General features: G+C 44.9%; 1 protein-coding gene across 1 annotated transcript in view; it reads left to right on the forward strand.

Moving 5' to 3' along the window:
* ASB9 (ankyrin repeat and SOCS box containing 9) overlaps positions 1–14,969 on the forward strand; it is a 31,464-nt gene that overhangs the window by 10,130 nt on the left and 6,365 nt on the right. The window contains exons 2-6 of the mRNA XM_006835693.1: positions 3,869–3,948; positions 4,466–4,573; positions 9,313–9,463; positions 11,098–11,232; positions 13,151–13,342. Coding sequence (XP_006835756.1) covers positions 3,869–3,948; positions 4,466–4,573; positions 9,313–9,463; positions 11,098–11,232; positions 13,151–13,342 — 666 coding nt within the window. The remainder of the gene's footprint in view (positions 1–3,868; positions 3,949–4,465; positions 4,574–9,312; positions 9,464–11,097; positions 11,233–13,150; positions 13,343–14,969) is intronic.

Here is a 14,969-nt window from a genome sequence, read left to right on the forward strand (position 1 = left end):
TTGAAGAAGTTGGTAGAATTCTTCTATTTCATCCTCACTGGCTTTAGTGGTTGGTGTGTAAATTTGAATAATAGTGGTATTAACTGGGCTTCCCTATAGGCGCATGGCCTTGTTTTGACAGACAACGTTGTACCTCATGACTGATCTGGATATGTTCTTTTTGACGATGAATACACCACCATTCCTCTTCAATTTGTCATTTCCAGCATAGGAAACCATGTGGTTGTCAGATTCAAAGTGGTAAATACCAGTCCATTTCAGCTCACTAATACCTAAGATATCGATGTTTATGTGTTCCATTTCATTTTTGACGACTTCCAATTTTCCCAGATTCAAACTTCGTACATTCCATGTTCTGATTTTCAATGTATGTTTACAGTGTTTCTCTGCATTTTGAGTTGTGCCCCATCAGCCAATGAAGGGCCCGTGGGCTTTTCTCCCATGGGCTTTACTCCATTCGTGTCATCACGGTCAACTCTACTCTGAGGAGGCATCTCTTCCCCAGTCGCATTTTGAGTGTCTTCCAACCTAAGGGGCTCATTTTTTACCACAGTATCTGACAGTGTTTCTCTGCTATTCATAAGGTTTTCAGTAACTAAATATTTGCACGTAGTTTGTCACTCATTCTTCCTAGTCTGTCTTCGTCGGGAAGGTCATCTGAAACCTGTCCACCATGGGTGACCCTGCTGGTATTTAAAATACCGGTGGTGTAGCTTTCAGAATCACAGCAACTCACAAGCCACCACAGTACGACAAACTGACAGATGAGTGATGGTGGAAACCCTGTACAGGGTCGCTATAAGTCAGAACCAACTTGATGGCACTTAACAACGACAACAACAACAAATGATCTTTGGGAGCTCTGGTAGCGTAGTGGTTACGAATCGGGCTGCGAACCTTAAGGTCAGTGGTTCGAAACTACCAGCGGCTCCGCGGGAGAAAGATGAGGCTTTCTACTCCCGTAAAGATTTACACCCTCGGAAACCCTGTACAGGGTCGCTATGGGTCAGACCCGACTTGATGGCACTTAACAACAACAACAACAACAACAATCTTTAAGAAAAATTAAGGAGGTGTGTTAGCTATATTGCTTTGCTGCTGAGCACTTACTAGGAAGGAATAATGAATGTCATCACACCCATGTGGATACATTAGGATAGATTTGCATATCTATTTAAAAGTGATTTTTGAAAAACTTCCCCATTTTTGCTTCTGTCTTCTGGATCAAGATTTTGGGTGGATGGTCTTTGGTATTGCCCACAGCAGCAGGGTGGAATGAGTTGTCCTTTTCATTCTATGATGAGGCTAACTCTTTGCCTATCTGTCTGGGGTGGCAGGGATTTTAGACCCTGAGTCCTAAGAGCAGGATTGTTTCGCCGGACAGAGTTTAGAACCTCAGGAGATTGAGGGAAAGTGATTTTGCTGAACATAAGCATTTGGAGGTAGGAAAAGCGAAGGCCCTGAAATCACCTCAAACTCTTTGGCGACCTGGAAGGAGGGTGCCTCTGATCTGCTGAAGAGTTCATCTGGAGGGATGGGGATTTGCTCACAAGGGTGGATTTTGATGACTCCAGGGAGCAGGCAGAACTCAGCAAACAATTAGTACACGATGTTCTTTGCTCCTTCTTCCTTGCTTATCAGTTTGCAAGCAATGAATGTTGTCATTGCGTGCTGTCGAGTTGACTCCCACTCATTGCGACCCTATAGGACAGAGTAGCACTGCTCTGTCGGGTTTTCAAGGCTGTCATCTTTATGAGAGCAGACCTCCACAGAGAGGCTGATGGATTTGAACTCTCGACTTTTCTGCAGCTCAGTGTTTAATCACTGAGCCACCAGGGTTCCTTCAAGCAATTAATAACTACCTTAACAAACAAAAAAACCTAGCCTGGAGCCCCTGCGTGTGGCAAATGGTTAAGGAGCTCGACTGTTAGAGGTTTGAGTCCACCTAGAAACAACTTGGAAGAAAGACCTGGCGATTGAGTTCAGAAAAATCAGCCCTGAAAACCGTCTGGCATGTAGTTCTATTCTGACACACATGGGGTCACTTTGAGTTGGAATGGATTCCAATGCAACTGGTTTGGTTTGGAGAATAACTGCCCTGATTCTCCAGGTCTGCTCAGCTTTTGGGAGATGCTAGTTCCAGTGCAAGGCGTAGCAGGCCTCGGACCATCCTCCCTTGTTTCTGTTTACTGAAATAAGAGCTGAAGCAAGTTCAGACACCTCCCAGTAGTCTGTACATGCTCGGACTTCATGTGCCTCGTTGCTCTGTTTAACGGAACAATTCCGGTCTCTAACGCCTTCAGCTCACATCCACACTCAGGAAGGGTGAGAAAAACATTTCATGTATCAAGATTGGGCTTACAGTCTTATCTTCCTCAGATTTTGTATCCCTTTTATGTGGTTGCTACTTTATATAGCAATGCTTATGGGATGTAATGAAGGTCCTCTGTTTAGTGTTGCTGTTGTTAAATGCCGTGGAGTTGATTCCGACCCATAGTGGTCCTGTATAGGGTTAGGGCAGGCTAATAATAGTAGGTAATATGTACTGGGACTCCCTGGGTGGTGCTCTCAACCAAAAAGTTGGAAGCACAAGTCTACCCAGAGACATCTAGGAAGGTGCCTAGCCAGTAAGGGCTGGCAAGCTAATTCTGGGGTGGGGTGGGGGGTAGTCAGCCACTGAAAACCCTCTGTAGCACAGTTCTATTCTGATACACTTGGGGTAGCCATGAATTGGGGGAAACTTCACAGTAACTGGTTTAATGGATTGATTTTCGACTCAGTATAACGGCCCCATAGGGTTTTCTAGGTTGTAATCTTTATGGGGTTATCTGTATGGGTTTGAATTGTCAGCCTTTGAGTTGGCAGCAGAGCATCACCAATGAATCATGCGTAAGCATATTGTTGTCCTCACTTTACAGACAAGGAAACTGAGGCTCTGAGCCTGTCCAGGGGTCCCCCAGCTGAGAAGTGGCTCAGAATTCAGAGCTTTCTCTTACTTCATTGGCACGCTGCCTTTGAGGGTAAATAAATAATGTCTCTGCTCCAAGGGCAGACAGAACTCGGGGCTGGAGGTAATCCGTAAATAGATTTGGTTCTGCTTAGGTTTTGATTCCAAACCTAATGGTGTATGTAATCGCATAAGTGATTACTGCCATTAGTACATGGCACTGTTTGCAGAGGTGCCAAAGTGTGTATTTCATGCGGGAAACTAGGCTGGCAACCCTGGCATCACACACTAATGCTGATCATTAGCCAAGCCCATACTTAACTAAATGGACCATTTGCTTCAGAAACCAGTGTGCAAATGGAGCAGAGTGATCTTTCTCATCCCAGGCTGCCTCTTTTGTCCCCAGTTTGAGCACTGACTGTAGTCACTTCTTTAGTTACCTAGACACTTAAACAAGCTGTGTACGGGGAACATTAGTCGACAGAGAAATGATGCAGTCCTGACGTGACTTGGTTGGGTGACCACGATGTCTCTATCCAGGACCCGTTGGGCTTTTACTGACAGGCAAAGCGGAGCCTCAAGATAGCTCGGACTCCTGGCCACCCTGTGTACAACTGATGTCTTCTATGCTTGAGTCCATTGGTGCGGCCCCTGTGAATTTTGAGTGCCTTCCAGCCTTGGGGCTCATCTTCCAGCACTATGTTGGGATCCATAGGTTTTCATTGTTAATTTTCAGAAGCAGGTCACCTGGCTTTTCTTCCTTGTCTACACCACGGCTGACCCTGTTGGTGTTTGAAGTACCGGTGGCATAGCTTCCAGAATCATAGCAACACACAAGCCACCACGTATGGTCAGTGGACAGAGGGGCGGGAGTTGTCTAAAGTCATTGACAGGACCTTACTTGCCTCTCTTTCCATGCAGATGTTGTGTCGGATTGGTCTCCCATGCATGAAGCTGCGATTCATGGGCGCCTGCTCTGTCTGAGGAACCTCATCAGCCAGGTAGCTTTTTGAAATTTGGTAAATATGAAGTGAATCCTAATGCCCACATATTAAGATACAAACGTCCTCTTCAGCAGAATGTGAATTTCATGAAATTTTCACATGTTAAAAAGTCATCTTCTTTTTCAACCTTTGAAAAGTATAAAAGCTTTTCATATGGGTTAAAGATTATTAAGGAGCCTTGGTGGCGCAATGGTTAAGCACTCTACTGCTAACCGAAAGGTCTTGCTTGAATCCACCAGCTGCTCCGCAGAAGCAAGATGTGGCAGGTCTGCTCCCCTAAAGATTTACAGCCTTGGAAACCCTGTGGGGTAGTTCTGCTCTGCCCTGCAGGATTTTGATGAGTTGGAATTGACTTGACGACAGCATTGGTTTTGGTTTGGAATCATTCTTTTTTTTTTTTTTTTCTTATATCACTTTCAACTCCTTGTATTGTCAGAGTTTGAGCCAGTGAATGTGACTAGTAATGACTTTTAAAAGAATTGTCACAGTAACCTGGCCCCTTTCCTTCCTCCAGGGCTGGCCTGTGAACCTGGTCACAGCAGATCGCGTGTCCCCGCTGCATGAAGCCTGCCTTGGAGGCCATCCGTCATGTGCCAGTGTCTTATTAAATCATGGCGCTCAGGTAAGTGGGGCTCAAATAGCGTCTGAGAAACTGAGAATGATCAGCCTTATTAGAAACATGGAGTCCTGGTGTGGCGCTGTTCCTTAATGCGCTGGACTGCAAAGTCTGCTTGAACTGGGAGGCCTGCTATTCAAGCTCACCAGCTGTTCCTTGGAAACACCCTATACAGGGTTGCTATGGGTGGGAACCCGACTCTAAGGTCCGGCACTTAATAACAGCAACAACATCAGAAACATAAAGAGGAGCATCCAACTTACCATGTCCATCAAGGTTGTTTGTTTTCATGATAGATGAAATACTGAATTTTTAACTAAAAAATAAGACTTAGTATCTTAGAGAAAATTATGGCGGATATAGTTTTCTTTATCAGCCCAAACAAACAAACAAAAACCCCCATTGCGTGGAGTCTGACACCTAGTGACCCCATATGGAGTACTGTGCTCCAAACTGTTGTCAAGACTGTGGCTGTCTCAGAAGCAGAATGCCAGGCCTTTCTTCTGAGGTGCTTCTGGGTAAGTGCAACCTACTAACCTTTCAATTAATAGCCAAGCACCTAACCATTTGTGTCAGCCAGTCTCAGAAACCCTGGATAGGGTCACTATGGTTGGGAATCGAGCTGATAGCAGTGGGCTTTGGAATCTGATTACATGATGAACCCTGACAACACAGCACTGAAAGTCCAGTGTGTGTGTTCCTGGTTGCGTGGCTCTTTTCCAAAGGTGGTTCAAGGACACAGGTTTCTTTCATCCTGTGGCTCTGCCATCTTCAACAAGTGGCTCCCATGTTTTCCTGGGAGTCACCTCCATTCCAAGTAGCTGGGAGGACAAAGAGCGTGGCAGATGGTGCACGGCAGACTTTTACGGGCCAGTCCTGGCAGTGATGCACTTTACTTTTGACTATATACCATAACTCATTTAGTCCCTGCCTACCTTCAAGGGAAACTGGGAAACGCAGTATGGCTGTGTGCTTGGGATAGAGGAAATAGATTGTTGAATGCATAGCATCTTGGTCACAGCAGACAATTCCAATGAGTGTTTATATCCATTCGTTTTTACTACATCACAAACCACCTCAGCTTAATGGCTTTTATCTGACAATTCTGTGGGTCAGCAGGACAGTTCTTCTGGTCTAGGCAGGCTCTGCTGATCATACCCAGACTGATTTATGTATTTGAGGTTAGTAAAGATTTACAGTCTTGGAAACTCTATATAGGGATGGCAGTGGGTGGGTGAGTTGGCTAGGGCAGGCTGGTTTATGGAATGACTTGGCTGGTCTGGTTGGCATGATTGGGGAGACAGGAACTCTCTTCCTATGGTCTCTCATCTCTAGCAGTCAGCCTGGATTTGTTCACAGGTAGCCGGGATTCCAAGATTAGCAAGAGAAGCCAAGTTGTCTGCTTGTATCATATATGCTACTCTGCCATTGGCCAAAGTCAGTCACCTGGCCAAGTTCAGCATCAAGAAATGGAATTTCTGATGGGGTGGGACTGATGTCTAAGAGAAACCTAAAAGACGTGTTGGAGTTAGTCATCTGAGTGGCAGCTGGGAAAATTCAGGACTGCTCGCCCACTGGGGGCAGAGACTGCCAAGGCCTGGCAGTGGAAGTGAACACATCTGTGTGCCATCAAGGAGTCCTTAGGGCAGAGGGTAGAGTGGGTGAGAAGAGTGTGGGTAGGAACATGAACAATCCTGTTGACTGTGCCCCCAAATTGTGCTTAATAGTCTCGGGGGACACAATTGGCATACCATAGTCCACAAAGACGATGTTCTACATCCTACTTTGGTGAGTAGCGACTGGGGTCTTAAATGCTCATGAACAGCCATCTAAGGTGCAATTAGTGGTCTCTCCCTGTCCAGAGAAAAGAAGAGTGTTGGAAATTGAAGACATATGGAAATAATGAATCCAATGGACTGATGAATCACAGAAACCTCACTCTCCAGAAGAATTACATGGTGCCTGGCCACCACTACCAACTACTCCGAAAGGGATCACATTAGAAGGACCTGGAGATACTGGGAGAAAATGTGGAGCAAAACTCAAAATCATAAACAAGATCAGGCTTATTGGTTTGATAGAGACTGGGGTAGCCGTGAGAGCATGGCCCTCGTTCACCCTTCAGGTCTGGAGCTGAACTCAGCCAAGCAATAGATAGGTCTATACGGGGAACAGCAACACTAGTGAGATTGCACAGCATGGAATGGTCAATGATTTGAGACCAAAAGGATAACATTTACCAAAGACAAAGTTCAGAAGGCTTGGGGGAAAAGGAGGAATGGAAACAAGTAAAGAAACCCAGGGAGGAAGTGGGTAAGTGATTTTACATTGAGGGGATTGCAATCAATAAGAAGAAATGAAGTGTCTATGATTTGTTGAATATAAAACTGATGGTCCGTTCTGTAAACCTTCACCCAATTCATAATAAAAAGTTTAAATACTCAAAATAAATAAATATATAAAAGGCTCTGTTTTGAGACCAGTAGAGAGCTACAGGTGAGCACATAATAGATCTATATTTTGTTCATAACATTTATCCAAAATATTAGAAGCAGAGCAAGGACTAAATATGACGAGAGAGAAACCTAGGGTACAAGCTTTAAGGAGGGACAGACGGCACTGTATTGTTGTTAAATACTGTTGAGTCAGTTCTGATTCATAGCCACCCTGTATAGTATTTCCAAGGAGTTTGAACTACCGACTTTGCAAGTTGCAATCCAGTGCTTATCTTATCGTGCCACACCAAGACTCCATACAAGACCTTTAAAATCACTTACATGATCGTTAAATGGTGCATCCTGGGTACCTTCCTAGCCTCAGTACTTTTCTAGGCCCGCCTTTGCTTGGAAATAAACCTGAGAATGGCTTCGTGTCTCAGCAATATCACTGAGATATTTAGCACTCTAGATGAATATATCTTCATTTGGCTTTCTAGTTCCTATTTGATTATAGTCCAACCAGGGGGAAGTTACATGCTAACTTATAGATTTAGAAAAGACAACTTAAAGGTTCTAGTTTTGTGCCCTCTAGGGATAAGCAGGGCTTCTGGTGTGACGCTGTAGGATCGGCACTGCACTGTGAACCACAAGGTCGGCAGTTCAAACCCACCAACTGCTCCTCGGAAACCCTACAAAGGGTTGCTATGAGTCGGAATCAACTTGACAGCACTTAACAACAACAGGGGTAATCACAGAGTCCTGGTGTGGTGCTGTTGGGTAAGCACTTGACTGAAAGGTCTGTCTGAACCGCAAGGTTGGCAGTTCAAACTTATCAGCCGCTCCTTGGAAACCCTATACAGGGTAGCTATGAATCAGAACCAACTCGACAGCATTTAACGAGAACAAGAACAGCAGGGATAAGTCCTGGACTGATAACTGCAAACTCGACAGTTCAAACCCACCAGCTGCTCATGGAAGCCCTATAGAGAGTTGCTGTGAGTCATAGTCCCCCCTCCCCCCGACAAAGGCATTAAATATTTTTGTGTCTATCAGTTTTTATTTCAGCATTGCTTTGATGTTGTTGTTTTTAACTATTGTGAATTGAGTGCAGGTTGACAGAGAAGATCATCAGTTTTACATTCAACAAATCATAGCCTTTGTTTCATCTCAATGATTGCAGTCCCCTCCATGCAACAACCACGTCCTCCCTGTGTTTCCTAGTTCCATTCCTCCCAACTTTGTCCTTAGGGAAATGCTGCCCTTTTGATTTGGAATGGTTGACCATTCCATGGCAAGCAGAACTTGATAGTGGTGTTGCCCCCCTTATATACCTACCTACTGCTTGGCTGAAAATTGGGCCACGAAGCTGAGCTCCTTTCCAGACCTGAGCAGGGTGGTTGAGGGCCATAGGCTCATGTTCCTTCAGTCTCTTTCTGACCAGTAAACCCTGTCTATTTTTTTTTTTTTTTTAAGTAATTTTGAGTTTTGTTCCACATTTTCTCCCATTCTATCTGGGCCCTTCTAATGCGATCCCTTTCAGTGGGAGCTGGGTACCATGTAGGTCTGGTCTCAGAGTCGTGGAAACTGATGTCACATGTTCCATTATTCTGTTGGTCTAATTGATTTCAAGCATCTTCTATTTCATCACTCTTCTTTCTTCTGCACATAGAGGCACCGATAGCAGTACCTTAGATAACTGCTCATGAGTTTTTAAGATCCCACACATCACTCACTGAAGTAGGATGTAGGACAGTGTCTTTGTGGACTATGCTGTGCCAGTTGACTATGGTCTCCCTTCAGCATTGCTTTGACTGTTGGCCAATCCTCAAAGTCTCCTTCAAACCACCCTCACCACCTTCGTGGTACCCTCATTAATTAATCTAGGCCATGTGTTCACTGTATATTTGTATGAAAATGATGATTTAAAAATTTTAAACTTATACTTGAACATGTTTGGAAAATGACTCTGACTTCCGTGAAGAAACTGGATTGGCGTGAAGTGGGATCTGGGAGGAAAGATTTAAAAAAAAGGAGGTTCATCTGGAAGCTACTGAAATGATTCTAGTGAATTTCAAAGTTCATGTTTCTGGAGAGGGCATGAGGGAGACAGAACGTTCAGTAACATTCTTGGTGCCTGATGTTTGATACTACTTTGTGTTTTTCACAACATCCTTGTGGAATAGACATTTTGTAGCTATGGTATGTAAGGCTCAGAGAGGTTAAGTCGCAGCTTGAAAGTCCTGGAGCCTGGATTTGACCCTAGGATGGCATTCTGTCTGCCTTTCACCCTGGGGCTTTCTCTTCCAGGTGAACGGCCTTACTGCAGACTGGCACACTCCCTTGTTTAACGCTTGTATCAGCGGCAGCTGGGACTGTGTGAATTTGCTTCTGCAGCATGGAGCCAGCCCTGACTCCGAAAATGACCTGGCATCTCCCATCCACGAAGCGGCCAAGAGAGGTAAAGCTGCTGAGAAGTCAAATTTTCCACCCATTCCTTTGGAGAAATCTTACTATTGAAGGAAAGGGAGAAAAGGCGATATATTTTAGAGCAGTAGTTCTCAAAGTGGGGTCTCCAGGACCAGTGGCATCAGCATAACCTGAAGTGTAAATGCAGATTCCTGGGTCCAACTCCAGCTCCACTGAATCAGGAGCTCTGGAGAGGGACCCAGACACTGGGGTTTATTTAACTGACCCACCAAGTGGTTATGGTGCACAATACATTTGGGAAGCACTGATTTGGGGTCTTTGGAACAGGGCTTGTCAGGTAGTAGACTTCACCCCACTGCTGCTGAGTTGATTCTGACTCAGAACTTACTTATGGTGATCCTGTATAAGGTTTTCTGGGAGCAGCTGGTGGATTTGAATCACTGACCTTGCAGTTAGCAGTCCAGTGCTTATCCCATAGTTCCACACTAGGACTCCAGAGCGATCTTAGGAGACAGAGTAAAATTGAGGTGGTGAAGCTTTACAGAAGCAGACTGATGCATCTTTCTCCCACAGAGCGACTGGTGGTTTCAAACCTTCCGCCTCCAGGTTAGCAGCCCAATGTTTAACCAACTGTGCCACCAAGGGATCCTTACATAACAGACTAGCCATCCATATTTGTGGAATATATTGTTGACACCATGACCCCATAGAAATCAAGCCATTTTATAAAACAAACTATACTGTTTTAAGGCTTTAGAGAATATTGTCTCAGGGCTCCCTAAATTCGCAAAGTGTGACAAACTACTGTCCATTTCTGGAATTCTAAGATTTTATATACAGTTTTTCTCCCAAAGCAGGGCCTTTAATTTATTAAGAGACGTGTTGGTTCTTCATAGTCACTGGTCGCAAAGAACTAAAAAGATGTAACAAGAGAAACATAGGAAGCAATGTTTAAAGTATGACCTTCTAGACCAAGCAAATGTGATTTAGCCTTGACCCACTCATGTGGGTTTTGGCAGTGGCTTTGAAGCCTGTTGTTGCTCCCAGGGCCTGCCACTGGTGAGGTTGTAAGCTCCAATTCCTGTTTCACAGCCCATGCTGTGTCGGTTCTTTCTTCTTCAGATCCCACCTTCAATTCCCATTCCTCCCGAACTAGCAACCAGTTGCCACATGGTGCTCCTATGTGTATCAGTGTAGAACTGTCCCCCATAGGGTTTTCAGTGGCTGATTTATCACCTAACTCTTCCCAAGTCTCAATTCATTTCTGTATGTGGACGGATTATTCCACAAATCAATTAAAAGGGGTGGATTGGTTGCTGATTGTTTAAAAGTGGCTAGCACAAAGTCAACAGTTCAAACCCACCAGCTGCTCCTTGGGAACCCTATACAGGGTCGCTATGAGTTAGAATGGACTCGACAGCACTTAGGAACAACAATTATACTCAGGTGAGTTCTACCCTTAGCTTCAGATCATGTCTTGCTGTCAACCCGTTAACTGATGGCAGTGTTAGAAATCATTTGCTATTCAAGGTAAAGGGAAGGGCATTTGGGTCTCGGGATAAATTGCTGGCAAATTTTAACTGCAAAACAAAAGAATGAACAAGGTGGGATTTCCATAGCTACGAAGCCTGTACTGCTACTATTCTCTCTCGCTTTTGGCTGCAGGTCACGTGGAGTGTGTGGAGTCTCTTGCAGCGCATGGAGGCAACATTGACCGCAATATCAGACACTTGGGCACCCCACTATATTTGGCTTGTGAAAACCAGCAGATAGCTTGTGCCAAGAAGCTTCTGGAATCAGGTAAAACAAACAAAAACCAAGGGAAGAAAATGAAACAGAAATATCATGTAGTTTAACGATCGCCCTATTGTAGCAGAAGAAAGAGTATGGGCAATGGGATTGGACTGTGGTCCCATGGGGAATGGTTTTAAACTCTTTGAGCTTCACTTCTCTCATTTGTAACACGAGGATAATGATGATGATGACGATGATACCCCTCCCAGAGTGGTCCTCCATGATGCTTGTTACTTCCATCCCCTTTTCCCCTGCCTCTCCCTCCTGCCAAATGTATTTTTATGCTCTGAATAACTTACAAAGCTGCTGGATTAGGGAAAGTCTTCCTATTTGGAATCTTCTATAGAAAGTCTCTTTGATTTGAAAATGGAAATCGCTCCATTTGTAGCCTCCGGGAAATAGTCTCTTTTCTTTGAAATGACCTACATACCCTTGTTTCTTTTCCCCACCTGCTGTGGCTCAGATGCCTTTTTTGACATCTGGAACATCATTTCATCACCTCTTCAATCACTTGAGTCCTATTTATTCTTTTAGATTTCAGTAATCTCTCCCTTACCTGAATTCGTACAGTTCTATTGTCTTCTATTCACTTGGCAGCCATTGCCATGAATTAAGAGATTCATTTTCTCTATCTCTCTCTCAAATAGTATGTCTGTGTTCTAGCTCCCTAGATAGATGTTAAGCTCTTAACCAAGAAATGGACAACTTTGGCATCCATCACTAAGCCCCAAACAATAAAAGTACAATGTAGATGTCTATTTTACTAGAGACAGTAGCTCGGGTAAAGCCACATAAGGCCACACATCACAGTGACAGCCAGGTGGGAATCTGCTGAGAAGGTAGCAGTGGAATTGGCTGAGGATGGCTCCAGGAACTCACCTCACTCTTTCTGTGACTCTGGCATTACCTGCCCTGGTGTGGCGCTGTGGGACGAGCACTGGACTGCTAACTGCAAGGTCGGCAGTTCAACCCACCAGCCACCCCTGTAAAACACTATACAGGATCGCTATGAGTCAGAACTGACTCAAGAGCATTTCACAACAACTACACTTTAGAAGTGGCTCCCACAGTCCAGATCACAGTGCCTGGCCCGCCCCAGGTTTGAAACCCAATGGCGGTTGCTAGTATATGCATTTGGCTGCCTGGTCAGAGCAGACTTCACCTTCAGACAACACAGGAGAATGCTTGTTGCTGTTGTGAAGTGCTGTCAAATTGGTTCCGACTCTTCAGCAACCCCGTAGAGAGGTTTGACTCGCTGACTCTGAGGTTAGCAGGCCAGTGCTGATCCCACAGCTACACCAGGACCGCATCCATTACTCATAGCTGGGCAGTCTTTTGGCCGACAGCATTTCTCTTGTAGGTAGCGCATCTGTCTAGCCGTCAACGGGGGAACTTTTAGCTTGATGGTGCTGGGGGATAAGCACTGGATGACTAACCAGAAGGTCAGTGGTTTGAGCCAACCAGCCACTCCTTGGGAGACAAACGAGGATTTCTGCTCTGTGTGGCGCTGCGGGTTAATGCACTGGTCTGCAAAGTCCGTTTGAACCGCAAGGTCAGCTGTTCAAGCTCACCAGCTGCTCCTCGGAAACCCTATACAGGGTCACTATGGGTTGGAATCGGCGCAACGGCACTTTACAACAACAACAACAAAGGTTTACAGCCTTGGAAATCCTATACAGGGTCGCTATGAGTTCGAATCGACTTGATTGCCGTGGTTTTCAAGACTGTATATAGTTGCTTGGTAAATGGTGTTTCTCTATATTATTAAATGGAGTCAAATTGACTCCTGTCTTCTCCGGAGAAAGGCTCTGCTCTCTATGGATCCCCTTTCCTGAGGGCATTTTGAAGCTCAGCTCTGTAAAGGGTAGACAGTTGAGCTCTGCTTATTGGCTGACCCCCTTCTGTTCTCATCATGACTACTTAGGAGCTGATGTGAACAATGGCAAAGGTCTGGATTCCCCTCTTCACGTGGTGGCCAGGATGTGCAGCCCGGAGCTGGCCCACCTGCTCTTGGACTTTGGAGCTAACACCCAGGCGAAGAACGCTGACGGCAAGCGCCCTGTGGAGCTGGTGGCGCCAGACTGCAATCTGAACCAGCTCCTCTTGGAGAGAGAAGGTACTTCTCATTTGCCTGAACCTAAGCCCTAACCTGTAGAGAGACCTGTGGGAGGCAGGTATTTACCGAGTTCTGACTTGTGATAGTATCTAAGATCATTCTCTGCCCTTCCCCAGTGTGGAAAAGTTTCGATCAGTTAATATTCAACAAATGTACAGTTGAATAGATGCATATATGAGGAGGCTTCCGAAAGTTCATGAAAAGATAATGGATCTTTTCCATGAACTTTTAGAAGCCCCATCATATATATATATATATATATATATGTTTGGAGTCCTGGTGTGGCATTGTGGGTTAATGCGCCAGACTGCAAAGCCGTTTGAACTGCAAGGTCTGCAGTTTAAGTTCACCAGCTGTTCCTCGGAAACCCTATACAGGGTCGCTATGGGTCAGAACGGACTCAACGGCACTTAACAACAACAACATATATATGTTTATATATTCAGTTATGTGCTTGACTGGAGTCCTGGTATGGCACTGCTGGATAAGCACTGGACTGCTAATTGCAAGGTTAGTGGTTCAAACCCATCATCCACTCCTTGGAAACTTTATACAGGGTTGCTATGAGTTGGAACTGACTTGATGGCACTTAACAAAAACATCAACAAGTTCTTGACTGCTAATCAAATGGTTGGTGGTTCAAATCTACCCAGAGGCATCTCAGAAGGCAGGTCTGGAGACCTGTTTTCAAAAGGTCACAGCCTTGAAAATCCTGTGGTGCACAATTTTACTTGGCGACACATGGGGTCACAATGAGTTGGCCAAAGCCAAGCCCATTGTCCTCAAGTCAATTCTGACTCATGTGGTTCCGTGTGTCAGTAGAACTGCACTCCCTCGGGTTTTTAGTGGCTGTAATCTTGAAAGGAGCGCTGATAGTGTAGTGGTTACTCCACCGCACACAACAACAACAAATCTTGTAAGAGTCGATCTCTGGTAGGGTAGTGGTTACGAATCGGGCTGCTAACCTCAAAGTCAGCAGTTTGAAACTACCAGCTGTTCTGCTGGAGAAAGATGAGGTTTTCTGCTCCCGTTAAGATTTACAGCCTCGGAAACCCTATATAGGATCACTGTGAGTCAGAATTGACTCCACGGCACATAACCACCACCACCACCAATCTTAGAAGAGTATAGATCTCCAGGTCTTTCTTCTTTGTGCAACTTTGGGTAGATTTGAACTGTGAACTTTTTGATAAGGAGCCCTGGTGGTGCACTGCTGAAGCACTCAGCTGCTAACTGAAAGGTCAGTGTTTCAAACCCATCAACTGCTTCACGGGAGAAATATGTAAAGATTACAGCCATGGAAACCCTATGGGGTAGTTAGTTGCACTCTAGCCATAGAATGAATCTGAATGCACTGGACGGCAATAGTTAGTTATTTTTAGCCAAACACAAACATTTGTGCACCCAGGGGCATTATATAGGGTGTAATACGATAGTAAATAATCATCCTGCTGTTTGTTAGCTTGGAGACGGGCTGGTGTGGAGGATCTAATATTCACTGTAGGGTATGACCGTTTTCAAAGAATTAAGATACTGTTAAAAAAATTCAATAGTTACCTTGTCTAAAACCACCTTTAGAATGATGACGCAGGAGCCCTTTTGGAGTTGTATGGATGTCCATTCTTCT

The sequence above is a fragment of the Chrysochloris asiatica genome, unplaced genomic scaffold, assembly GCF_000296735.1.
Source record: "Chrysochloris asiatica unplaced genomic scaffold, ChrAsi1.0 scaffold00018, whole genome shotgun sequence".
Lineage (NCBI taxonomy): Eukaryota > Metazoa > Chordata > Mammalia > Afrosoricida > Chrysochloridae > Chrysochloris > Chrysochloris asiatica.